This window comes from Sebastes fasciatus, chromosome 3 (genome assembly GCF_043250625.1).
Source record: "Sebastes fasciatus isolate fSebFas1 chromosome 3, fSebFas1.pri, whole genome shotgun sequence".
Classification (NCBI taxonomy): domain Eukaryota; kingdom Metazoa; phylum Chordata; class Actinopteri; order Perciformes; family Sebastidae; genus Sebastes; species Sebastes fasciatus.
The window spans coordinates 24597240-24609607 of NC_133797.1; the positions used below are offsets into that span (position 1 = coordinate 24597240).

The window sequence follows — 12368 nt, forward strand, 5'->3', positions numbered from 1 at the left end:
GTAAACTGAATATCAGAATCAGAATGATTGTCATTATACTCAGGTACAATGACATTTTGCAGTCTTACCTCGTTGTAATTAAGATTAAAAACAAAATAAATAAATAAAAACAGTGATAAAAAACAGTAATAGCAACAAAATAAAAATAAGAATATAGAAACAGTAGTAGCAGCAATTACATTTGAATTTACACATTTACAAATTCACAGAGGTAGATATTAAAGACGGATGTTTAAAGAAAAATCTTTGTTTATTATAATTTGTTGTGTGTTTGTGTGTGAGTGAGACAATCTTTGATGCGTGTCTGTCTATGTGTCTTTATATCTTTGAGTTAAAAAATACATTTTAGGACGTCATCTTGGACTTTGGGAAACACTGATCGTCATTTGTCACCTTCTTCTGACATTTTATAGATCAAACAACTAATTGATTAATTGAGAACATTAAATAAATAATAAAAGTTGCAGCCCTATTTTCGACCACTATTCTTACCACGGGAATTGCTTTTTAAAAATTACATTTTTTAATATGAGGAAAACACATCTGCTATGGTGGCAGGTGTTCTGAACTTTTTACCTGCCATAGCCAACATTTAGCCTGTTTCATTCCCTGCTGTCAGTCAGGTCTCATCTTCTCCAATGTGACAGTTTGTTGCTCTTTTCTGTTTCATCTTTGCTGCTCAAACTGTTTGAAGAGTCACTTTGGGAACTAAAGATGAACAGGTGGCTTTATTTCTTAACTGTTTTTATGAGACTGAATGATTCATGGTAACTCAAGTGAATGACTGACATACAATTGTCCACTTTTTATATCCCTGTAAATATCTCTGTGTTAAAATCACTTTATTCTGCTCTGTCAGACAGTATTACACACTCAATGGCCACTTTATTAGGTACACCTTTACGGTTTCTGCAACTAACCATTATTTCCATTACTGATTAATCTGTTTATTTTGTTATTAATTAATTTATCAGTGAGTATATGAAAAGTTAAAAAAAAATATCAAAATAAATATGAATAAAATGAAAGAGTCCAAAGTGTCATCTTCAAATGTCTTTCTGTCTGTCTCTTGTTCGACCAGCAGTTCAAAACCCCCAAAATATTCAGTTCATTGAGATATAAAACCGATAAACTCTGAGACATCAGAAAAACTGAACCCTGGGGATGATTTCTGTTTGAAATGAAAGAAAAATCTCTATTAATTGTATTTTTTTATTTGTTTGTTTATATATATATATATATAGAGAGAGAGAGATTAAAGTTACAGGGACAGTGCACATTAATAGACATTTCTGTAAACGTGCTAGTTTAGCCATCTTGGCTAACTATAAACTGCAGCTCCTGCAGGAGGTGTATGAACAAAAGACTCATGAAATACATTAAAACAGGAACAGCAATACTGTACATATCAAAACACATTTTATAAAAAAACATGTCGATCAATTAATAGTTTGATCTCAACAATCCAACACAACAGCTCTGACATAAGATCGGCCTATATGAAGCTGAGACGTGTTTGTTAACGACGTCGGAGAGGTTTTAATCCAACTACATCATAAATTATAATAATAAAGTGTAAAGCAATTCTCAAAATCAAGTGTTTTATGGGTTTTTTTGCCTCTAACCACACACGCACACATAATATCTATCTATATCTATATCTATATATATATATATATGTGTGTGTGTCAGGACATAGATATCCTGTTTATCATGTGTTTAATTGTGTTAAATGCATCTTAGTTGGTGGTGCTGAAACATCCACTTTATTATCAAAGCTTCTGGTCTGATCTGTTCTGTGTGGTAGTTTTCTCAACATATCTGATGTATTTGGAAATTGAGGTCAGAAAATAAAAACATCCTTTTGAATAACATTGTGTGTGTTTCAGGATTTTGACCTGGCGGCCATCTACGTGTCAGACGCTCAGTACAACAGGAACATCAACTTTGACACGTCGCCACAGGCTGTGAGGTGAGACATTCACATTTATTAGATGTTTCATCTCCTGCTGGTTTGATCGCCTCATTTTTAAGTGAAAGTCTGGTGCTGTTTTATATTTCTCTTCATGTTCAGACTCAAACCAACAGTGAATGTATCAACTAACAAGTATTGTGTGTGTATCTTCTTCCACTGTGCCATGGAGCTGCATTGTTGTCCAACAACTATTAAGCCTCACTGTTTCATTGGGTGACATGTTCCTTCATCACCATGAACAAAAACACTGTAGATACACATACACCATCCTGCTGCCACAAATACTCACTAGAGCACCACATGTGGATTAATCCGCCGCTGAAAATAGTCCCCAACAAGTCCAAACATTAGACTTGATGATGAAAAATATAGAATAACAGCAGCTTTATACTTTAATAGTAGGGCTGCAACAAACTATTATTTTCATTGTTGATTAATCAGTTGATTATTTTCTTGATTAATCGATTAGTTGTATGGTGAAAAATGTCAATACGTGTTTCCCAAAGTCCAAGATGACGTCCTCAAATGTCTTGTTTTGTCCACAACTCAAAGATATTCAGTTCACTGTCATAGAGGAGTAAAAAAAACAGCTGGAAGCTGGAATCACAGAATTTTTACTTTTTTTGTAATAAAAAAAATACTCAAACCAATTAGTTGATTATCAAAATGGTTGGCGTTTAATTTAACAGCTAATCGATTCATGTTTGCAGCTCTATTCAGTGTGTGTGTTAAACTGTTTATTTCACATGAGAGCAGTAAACTGATGGACTCTTGTCCCTTTTTTGCCTCATAAAGCAGTTAAACAGTGAAGAAGACACTTTAGAGAAGCTTCCAGCTCTCAGTACATATTGCTGATAAACTCCAGTAAAAAACCTTTGTAAACTAAAGTTTTTTTCCACAGGTCACTGAACATTTCCGGCTAGAGCTGCAACGATTAATCAATTAGTTGTCAACTATGAAATTAATCGCCAACTATTTTGATAATCGGTTTGAATAATTTTTTTTAAAGAAAAAAAGTCTAAATTCTCTGACTCCAGCTTCTTAAATGTGAATATTTTCTGGTGTCTTTACTAAACTGAATATCAGAATCAGAATGATTGTCATTATACTCAGGTGCAATGAAATTTTGCAGGCTTACTTCGTTGTAATTAAGATTAAAAACAAATAAATAAATAAAAGCAGTGATAAAAACAGTAATGGCAACAAAAAAATAAGAATATAGAAACAGTAGTAGCAGCGATTACATTTGAATTTACACATTTACAAATTCACAGATGTAGATGTTAAAGACAGATGTGTAAAGAAAAATCTTTGTTTATTATAATTTGTTGTGTGTGTGTGTGTGTGTGTGTTTTCAGACTATATCTGCGCTACAACCACTGGATCCCTAAGGTGCTCCTCTACTTCTTTATCCTGGTCGATATGTCTCTGGCCATCGTCGAGGACCCGGCCGTCTTCCCTCTGCCTATATGGGTAAGATGGCCTCCACCGTCTGTGACACAAACACTGTCCTGGTTTCATGCTTCCTCTTTTTTATGTGCACTTCATTGGAAGAAATAAATAACTACATATTACTACTAATTTTGTAGATAGAATTAGCTTTGTCTGCATTTACAGTATGCACTGATTTCTTGTCAAACATGATTTTTAATTTCTGTTTGACATCTGAGAGCCAATCAGAAACGAATATCTTATGTGGTCATCACTGTCTGATCTCTAACGTTTAATTTAAAACAGACTGAGGAGGATTTAAAGTCACCAGCTGCAACATAAACAGCCTCGTTACGGAGAAAGGAGTGAAACCAGTTTAGACCAGTAGCAGCAATCATTGTCTACGACAGTTAAATCAGATGTCTCAACAGTGTGTTATTGTGTTTTCAGGCCACCATGCTGGTGGAGCTGCTCTGTCTGCTCGTCTTCACCCTTCGACTCATTCACTACGCCAAAGTGATCCCTCGAGACAAGTTCTGGAAAGATCCCAAAAACATCTGCATCATCGTCATCATCGGGGTAGGAGGGGCTTATCGTCATCATCAGTCGGGTGGGAGGGGCTTATCTTCATCATCGTATGGTGGGAGGGGCTTATTTTCATCATCGTATGGTGGGAGGGGCTTATCGACATCATCAGTATGGTGGGAGGGGCTTATCGACATCATCAGTCGGGTGGGAGGGGCTTATTTTCATCATCAGTCAGGTGGGAGGGGCTTATCGACATCAGTATGGTGGGAGGGGCTTATCAACATCATCAGTCGGGTGGGAGGGGCTTATTTTCATCATCAGTCCGGTGGGAGGGGCTTATCGACATCATCAGTATGGTGGGAGGGGCTTATCAACATCATCAGTCGGTTGGGAGGGGCTTATTTTCATCATCAATCAGGTGTGAGGGGCTTATCAACATCATCGTTATGGTGGGAGGGGCTACTAAGCTGCAAGGGGGAAACAGATGTCAATCAGCCTCTCTGTCAGCCAGTGGCCACTCACAGTATTGCAACGACAAAATAGAAAAAGCATTTTACCTGCAGACCAACAGAAAAAGAACAAACTGAAAGCATCCATCCATTATCTGTATCCCCTTATCCTATTCAAGGTCGTGGGGGGGCTGGAGCCGATCCCAGTTGACATTGGGCGAAGGCGAGGTACATCCTGGACATGTCACCAGACTATCACAGGGCTGACACATAGAGACAGACAACCATTCACACTCACAGTCACACCTACGGACAATTTAGAGTCAACAATTAACCTAACCTGCATGTCTTTGTACTGTGGGAGGAAACCAGAGAACCCGGAGAAAACCCACGCTAACACGCGGAGAACATGCAAACTCCACACAGAAGGGCACAAACCAACCGAAACCAGAACAACTGAAACTAGAACTACCAAAACTAGAAAAAACTAAAACCAGAAAGTCTAAAACTAGAACAACCAAATCCAGAAAGAGAACAACTAAAACCACAACAACCAAAACCAGAGCAACTGAAACCATAATAACCAAAAACAGGTACAACCGAAACCGGAACAACCGAAACCGGAACAGCCGAAACCAGATCAACCAAAACCAGGAAAAAAAACTTGTAACAACCAAAACCAGAAGAACTAAAACTTGAACAAATGCAGGAAGGGCAGCTGGCTGTACACTCTGGGTGTTTTTAACGCTTTGAATCATGCCTAATGAAGTGTAGTCTATTCATCCTTTCTGTTCTGATAGCTATTTATATATCACTGCCCCATCTAGACGAGCATATCTGAATTTTGAGTATTCTGTTAAATTAATAAGTCTATTAGTTTACACATTCACACTTTTTCTTTTGCCAGCTTTCCTTCCTGCATTTTGCAGCTTCAACTATGTTACTTTTAGTCTGGATTATGTGTTTAACTTCTTATTTGTCTAATATTATAGTTTGCTCTTTGTTTGTAAAAACTGACGCTCTGCTGACAGTAGACTTATCCATGTTTGTGATTGGTCATATGCTGCAAACATCGCCCCTTTATGTGAACGCGCTTGTAGCCGGATGGAGAAACCCTGTGGTGATTTACCGAGTTGTTAACCACCTTCGTAGGACTGCTTAGCGGGATCTCGTTTGTTAGGGTTGGTGAAGCCAGATAACGAGAAGATACCCTGGGTATGTTGAACTCGCTTCGTAGTTCAGGCCTCTGGTGACAGTTGGTGAGTCATGCTGTTTGGACCCAGAGCAGTTCCTGGTTTTCACTGTGAGCAGAGTTCCTGTCTGTGAACTGCAGAGTCAGAATGTGCTGAGAAGACTTTCTGTCTGTTGTTGTGAAACAACCTTTAGCCGGAGATGTTGCCTTGTCAGCATCTTTAAAGCAGAAAGGCTTCCTGGTGACTCAGTTACTGAGGCGACCAATCGCTTCAGGAACCATGAAATAATCTGAAATGCTCCTTCTCTTCACTAACTGACTGTTTTTATTACAAACAATCTCTGCTTATTCCTTCACTCATCTTCATTTATTGTCAGATTATCGTTTCCTGGTTGCTGTTGTGTGATGTTGTTGGTGGTGATACAGGGAATCTTTGGGAGGCTGAGAGCAGGAATGTGTTGCAGGAAGATGAAGTCTGACATGTTTCTTAATTAGGGCTGTCAAAGTTAACACGATAACACGTAAAGGAAATTATTTTGAACGCCTCGAATTTCTTTTATGCATTAACGCAACTTGCGATTTTTCGGTTGTAGCGGGCTCAGTTTTAAAGCAAGAGAGAAGATACTGGTATCATATGAAACTAAAAAAACTAAAGAATCCATTGGTATCAACCATGTCATACTAGCTTGTCACGAAGGATGCTAACAACGCTAAATTTTGGCGAGGAAAAACTGGCATGGCCTTTTTCAAAGGGGTCCTTTGACCTCTGACCTCAAGATATGTGAATGAAAATGTGTTCTATGGATACCCACGAGTCTCCCCTTTACAGACATGCCCACTTTATGATAATCACATGCAGTCTGAGTCAAGTCATAGTCAAGTCAGCACACTGACACACTGACAGCTGTTGTTGCCTGTTGGGCTTGAGTTTGCCATGTTATGATTTGAGCATATTTCTTTATGCTAAATGCAGTACCTGTGAGGGTTTCTGGACAATATCTGTCATTGTTTTGTGTTGTTAATTGATTTCCAATAATAAATGTATACATATATTTACATAAAGCAGCATATTTGTCCCCTCCCATGTTGATAAGAGTATTAAATGACAAATCTCCCTTTTAAGGCACATTTTGAACAGATAAAAATGTGTGATTAATTTGCGATTAATCATGATAAAATATTTTAATCGATTGACAGCCCTAGTAAGCACACATCATCATATTTTGTTTTTTAGGAAGAAAAGATGAGTGGATTTTTATATAAAAATACAAGGAAACATATTTTTTTCATAATATCTTTTCCATATATTGTTAAATAGGTGCACAATAAGACTGGGGATGTGATCTAAAAGGATTAAAAAGTTATTTTTTTCATTTCATATCAACTTTAAATTCTTTCAAATAAACTGTTTGTGTTTGACTTGTGTGTGTCGTCCAGCTCACTCTGGTCGATATGATCATCTACAGAGCGCTGAAAGCTACAAACTGTTACGGTGTCCGCTGGTCCAGAGTCCTGCGCCCGCTGCTATTGGTCAACGTCACAGAGGGACGGCAGGTAACCCGCTCACCTGTCTGAAACCACTGTTATGTTGTCATGGAAATTAACTTATGAGGTCATAGTGGTGTTTTTGTCATAAGACTACAGAGCTTCCTCTGGTCGAATGGTAGAAAACGAATACAGTGGACACTTTATTCTCAAAATGATACCGTTATAGTGTGTGTATGTGACTCTGTTTACTTATACTACAATTTAATTGTGAATGTGCTGATATTAATAATAATAATAGTGCATTCTGCTCTGACTGACTGGATTCTTTTTTTGACACCAATCATTAACCTAAGAGGGTGATTAAATATAATTTTATATTATTAGCAATGTAAAGAAAATTCTCTACATTTATTCTGAAGTCGCTCATAGCAGAAGTTGAGGAGACTTTATCCACTTTAATAATTGGGGAAATTTCCATATCCGTATTTTTTCTTTGTATTTATCACCGACTGACGGCTGTCCTGTAATCTCTGGATCATGAATGTGTTCAGTTGAACTCTGCTGTTAAAACTTCCTGCTGCTAAACGTGCAAATGTTTGACTTTCTGAGCCGACGGCGCCTGAATGCATCATTAGTTTGTTTTCTCTGATGAGGACGGAGCGTTCGTGTCCTCCTTCATAATAAACTCTGTCTGTTTGTTTGTTTGTTTGTGTTAAGCTCCGCAGAGCGTTCAGAAGCATCCGGAACGCTCTGCCTCAGATCTTCTCCGTCTTCCTGCTCTTCATGTTCAGCCTCCTCATCTTCTCCCTCATGGCGCTCAAACTGCTGGGCAAACGGTGAGACAACTTTGTTTTACTCATTTATAATCTGACACATTCAAACAGGTTTAAATGAGCTGTGAACGCTGGTGAGGCAGCAGGAGTCAGATGGTCTCCAGATCAAGAGTTTAAAGATACATTTCCACTTTTCCAAGCCAATAAGAGCAGCTGTGATTGTATGACTAACAAAACCAAAACTACTACAAAGTAGAGGTTTGTTTTAAGTAACTAAAACTTTTTTTTTCTGATTAATTAGTTAATCATTTGCTTAAAGGGTAAGTTTAATATTTTTCTACCGACTAATAGGGACAACAATTTTTAATTTGGTTCAGTATTGAGGGATAAACGCTGTAACCAGCAGCCACAAAACGAGTTGCGAGGGCAACTGAGCAGCGTCAATGTAACGTTACATTTACTAAAAGTGTTTGTTTTTGCCACTGACAGGCTCAGATTGTTATTTATAAGTGTCTGGCAACCTTATTGAAAGGACCCTACAGAGAATAAAAACAGTTTCTTACCTTTCGTCTGTTTGTTTTGTGTCCAAATCCCGCTCAAGGAGAAGTCTCGTTGTGAAATCTGAATATCCGTATACTCTGGCTCAAATAAATACGGGCGGCCATCGACTTCAAAGACCTCATCCATATTGTTGAAAGCATTTAAATATTCAGCCAAGACATTGAAAATCTTTTAGAAAACACAAAGCTATGCTTTCTGCAGTCCAACACAACAAACTCTACCCGGCTGCCGCTCGCGTTTCCACCATGGATGTATTCCACTATTCCTCCGTCGTCTTCCGGCAACACGTCACTTCGCCAGATTTTAGAACAAGATTTCTCCTCCAGCGAGACTCTTTCCATAATGTCAGACACTTATAGAATGAAAATCTGTTTAGCAGTTTTTCAGCTGTGTGTAACATAAAAGATCCAATAACATTGGAAGCAGAATATATATATCGAGACAAGCAATAAAAGATGAGATAAAGCGACCAGTGCAATGTTGTTTAAGTTGCATCATATATGGTAGTATAGCTGCCATGTGTGCAACATGATGGTAGAGTGTGTAGTGCGTAATGAGTGGGTGGGTGAGTTCATTGCTCACAGCAGTCAGTCTTTTTCAGTCTTTGGCAGTGAAGGGGTGAACAGAGGTTGCAGCTCCTGGATAGAAGCTGTTTTTCAGTCTCTTTGTGATGCTTTTGATTATAATAACAATCAGAGCCTGTCATGGCAAAAACAAGCACTTTTAGTGGATGTAAATGACGGTGCCAGCTTGCCCCAATAGGATTACACTGCAGCCTGCGAGCAGCTGCCGTCTACAGCGTTCTCCCTCAATACTGGACCAATTTCAGAAATTGTTTTCGCTATTAGTCAGTTAGACAGAAAACCATGGGGAAAATGGTGTCCAGGTTGAAAAATACTGAAGTTACCCTTTAAGGACAATCTTAAATAAACACATGCTCTACATGATTTTTTTTTTGCTTGAGTGGACCAGAGTCTTGCCAGCAGCCTTCCTCTAATAAGATGAAGCCTAAGAGACAAATTAATATGCACACTCACCTGTACTCAGGTTTGATATTGTACATACACATCTATATGCAACTCCCCAAGAATGATCCTTAACTGTTATCCTATTTGTTTTTATTTTGTTGGCATTGTGTTTGTTTTGGATCTGCACCTTTTATTATATTACCATATATCACCTTATTGATATTTTATCTTTGCATTCTTTCCTACTTTGAACTGCGACACAACAATATCCCTCTGGATGAATTAAGTTCCATCTTGTTTTATCTTCTGCGAGTGTATAGTTTCATATGAAGTGTATTAACATTTGTATTAACCCTTCTGTTCTTTAATTTGATTTCATAGACCGATAGTTTGATAATCTCCTTTTTTTGACACAGAGACACTCAACTTATTTTTGAATCTGAACTTCTTTGCGGCTCATTATTTATGTCAAGTTTTATAATAAAATAAACACTATGAAAAATATTGTGTTTTCTGTGCAGAGATCTGAAGACTATCAATGGAAATCCGTACTTCACCGACTACCTGGAGATCGTCTTCGATCTGTACGTCCTCGTCACCACGGCCAACAGCCCTGACGTCATGTAAGACTCACTCAACTGGTCTGAGGTCAGATATGATCGCAGAACTCAACACTGATGACTCTGCTGACCTCTGACTTCCTCTACTCTACCATCAGCTTTCATTTCATCCCTTTAGCTTGAGCTTTGAAATCATACAAACATTTACAAACTCTTTGTGGAATATTTTGAAAATTTAAAAATCTTTTATTTTTGTCCTTCCTGATGTAAATGAGGAAGTTGATGAAACTTCTAATTTAATTATTTGAATTATATTCATAATTATATATCAACTCTGAATTCTACATATATATTATATGTATAAATATTTCCATTTATTTCACTGAACATCGTCAACCATTTTCACAGCATGGCGGCGTTACAGCAGCCATCTTCATTTTAAAGGCGTCAGTTGATTATTTTCTGTTAGGATGACTTTTAATGAAGTTTGTTTTTAACAACATTTTATCATTTTTATTTTGTAAGTAACTCTGTTTCATGTGTCCATCAACACATTCATGTGTCTGCAGTCTGAAGCGTCCACAGAAAAGAAGAAGGAAGTGACTCTTTTAGAAACATCTTCTTCTGTTTATCTGCATGTTTTGGTTTTCTGCTTCTCGTTGGCAGGATGCCAGCGTACAACGCCAGCTTCGTCTTTGCCATCTTCTTCATCTTGTACATCCTCATCAATAACTACATCTTCATGTCCGTCTTCTTGGCCGTCGTCTACAACAACTACAAGAAATACCTGAAGGTACGACTGTCTGACAGAGGGAGTCACACTGAGAGTCTTTATACAGTCTGAAACACGCCATTTAAAGATTATATTAGGGCCGTCAATCGATTAAAATATTTAATTGCACTTAATCGCATGATTGTCCATAGATAATCGTGATTAATTGCACATTTTGTATCCGTTCAAAATGTACCTTAAAGGGAGATTTGTCAAGTATTTAATACTCTTATCAACACGCGAGTGGGCAAATATGCTGCTTTATGCAAATATATGTTTTTATTTTATATTGGAAATCAATTAACAACACCAAACAATGACAAATAATGTCCAGAAACCCTCACAGGTACTGCATTTTGCATAAGAAATATGCTCAAATCATAACATGACAAACTCTTCTCTCAACTCTACAACTATATATGTAAAATTGTAAAATTTAGATTTTGTGATCAGAAACACACATAAATATTAGTTTGGGGAAGAAGAATGACGCAAATATCAACACAAACAAACAAACATATTGAGGAGCTACAGTTCGATGCCTTCGATGCATTCTCTCGCTCCACCAGGAGGAGGTACGGCAGCTGGTGAGGGCCAAACGGCACAAGATGGTGCGAGCGTTCACCGTGCTGCAGGAGCAGAGGGAGGGTGGCGGGGAGCCGGTGGTGACCCAGGCGAACTGGAACCAGATTGTCCGACTGGTCCAGCCCGACATCAGCAACGCACACAGAGAGCTGCTGTGGAGCGTCTCTGACGACAACAACCAGGGCTGCATCGGTGGGTCTCTCTCACACACACGCACACACACACACACACACACACACACACACACACACACACATATATATATATCAATGTATTTAGACACTGAATACATATTTATAAAATAGTATAACAGTAATACTGTCTCAGCCATTGGAACTTATAGAAATTTACATTTATGTTGGTTATTTAGAGTCAATGGTTCATAGAAATTCAATACATCTCTGTTTTGCTATTTGTCTGTCTGTCCGTCCATTATTAATATGTTATAATCAATATAATAATACATTCATTACAATTGAATGCATTTAAATATGTTATTTAAAGATTTAAAAATACCAAGTCACATGATTTCAAATTATAACATCTTATTGTTGAAGGTGAATTCAGAACTTTACTGAAATCTAAAAGGTCCTTGCGTGGTTTTTACTGACAAACAGGTTTTTTTTAATGCCTCAGCGCCGGCGAGAGCCGTGGCCGGAGGTATTATGTTTCCGGGCTATCCGTCCATTCCATTCTCGTGAATGCAATATCTCAGGAATGCCTGGAGGGAATTTCATTACAGTTGGTTCAAACGTCCACTTGGACTCAAATACAGGATGAACTGATGATATTTTGGTGGTCAAAGGTCACTGTGACTTCACAAAACACGTTTCTGGCCATAACTCAAGGATTCAGATGCTAATTATGACAATTTCACACAAATGTCTAACAGGATAAAATGTTGAAGTGATGACATTTTGGACAGAAATGGATGTAAACTTCAACTTGACTGGTTGGCGGAGGCATATAACCGCAAAGTAGAGATTCTAGTTTATCTTTTTTGTTTGGGGTGGCTGTGGCTCAGAGATAGAGCGGGTCGTCCACCAATCGTAAGATCGGTGGTTCAATCAGCTCCAGTCCACATGT

General features: G+C 38.1%; 1 protein-coding gene across 2 annotated transcripts in view; it reads left to right on the forward strand.

Annotated features, from left to right (window-relative positions):
• tpcn3 (two pore segment channel 3) overlaps positions 1–12368 on the forward strand; it is a 28408-nt gene that overhangs the window by 1072 nt on the left and 14968 nt on the right. For both annotated transcript variants that reach the window (XR_012593271.1, XM_074629789.1), the window contains exons 2-9: positions 1890–1972; positions 3334–3448; positions 3857–3985; positions 7013–7129; positions 7781–7899; positions 9887–9988; positions 10592–10718; positions 11267–11474. Coding sequence is in view for 1 of the 2 variants with exons in the window: in XM_074629789.1 (XP_074485890.1) it covers positions 1890–1972; positions 3334–3448; positions 3857–3985; positions 7013–7129; positions 7781–7899; positions 9887–9988; positions 10592–10718; positions 11267–11474 (1000 nt within the window). In the remaining variant the exon portion in view is untranslated. The remainder of the gene's footprint in view (positions 1–1889; positions 1973–3333; positions 3449–3856; positions 3986–7012; positions 7130–7780; positions 7900–9886; positions 9989–10591; positions 10719–11266; positions 11475–12368) is intronic.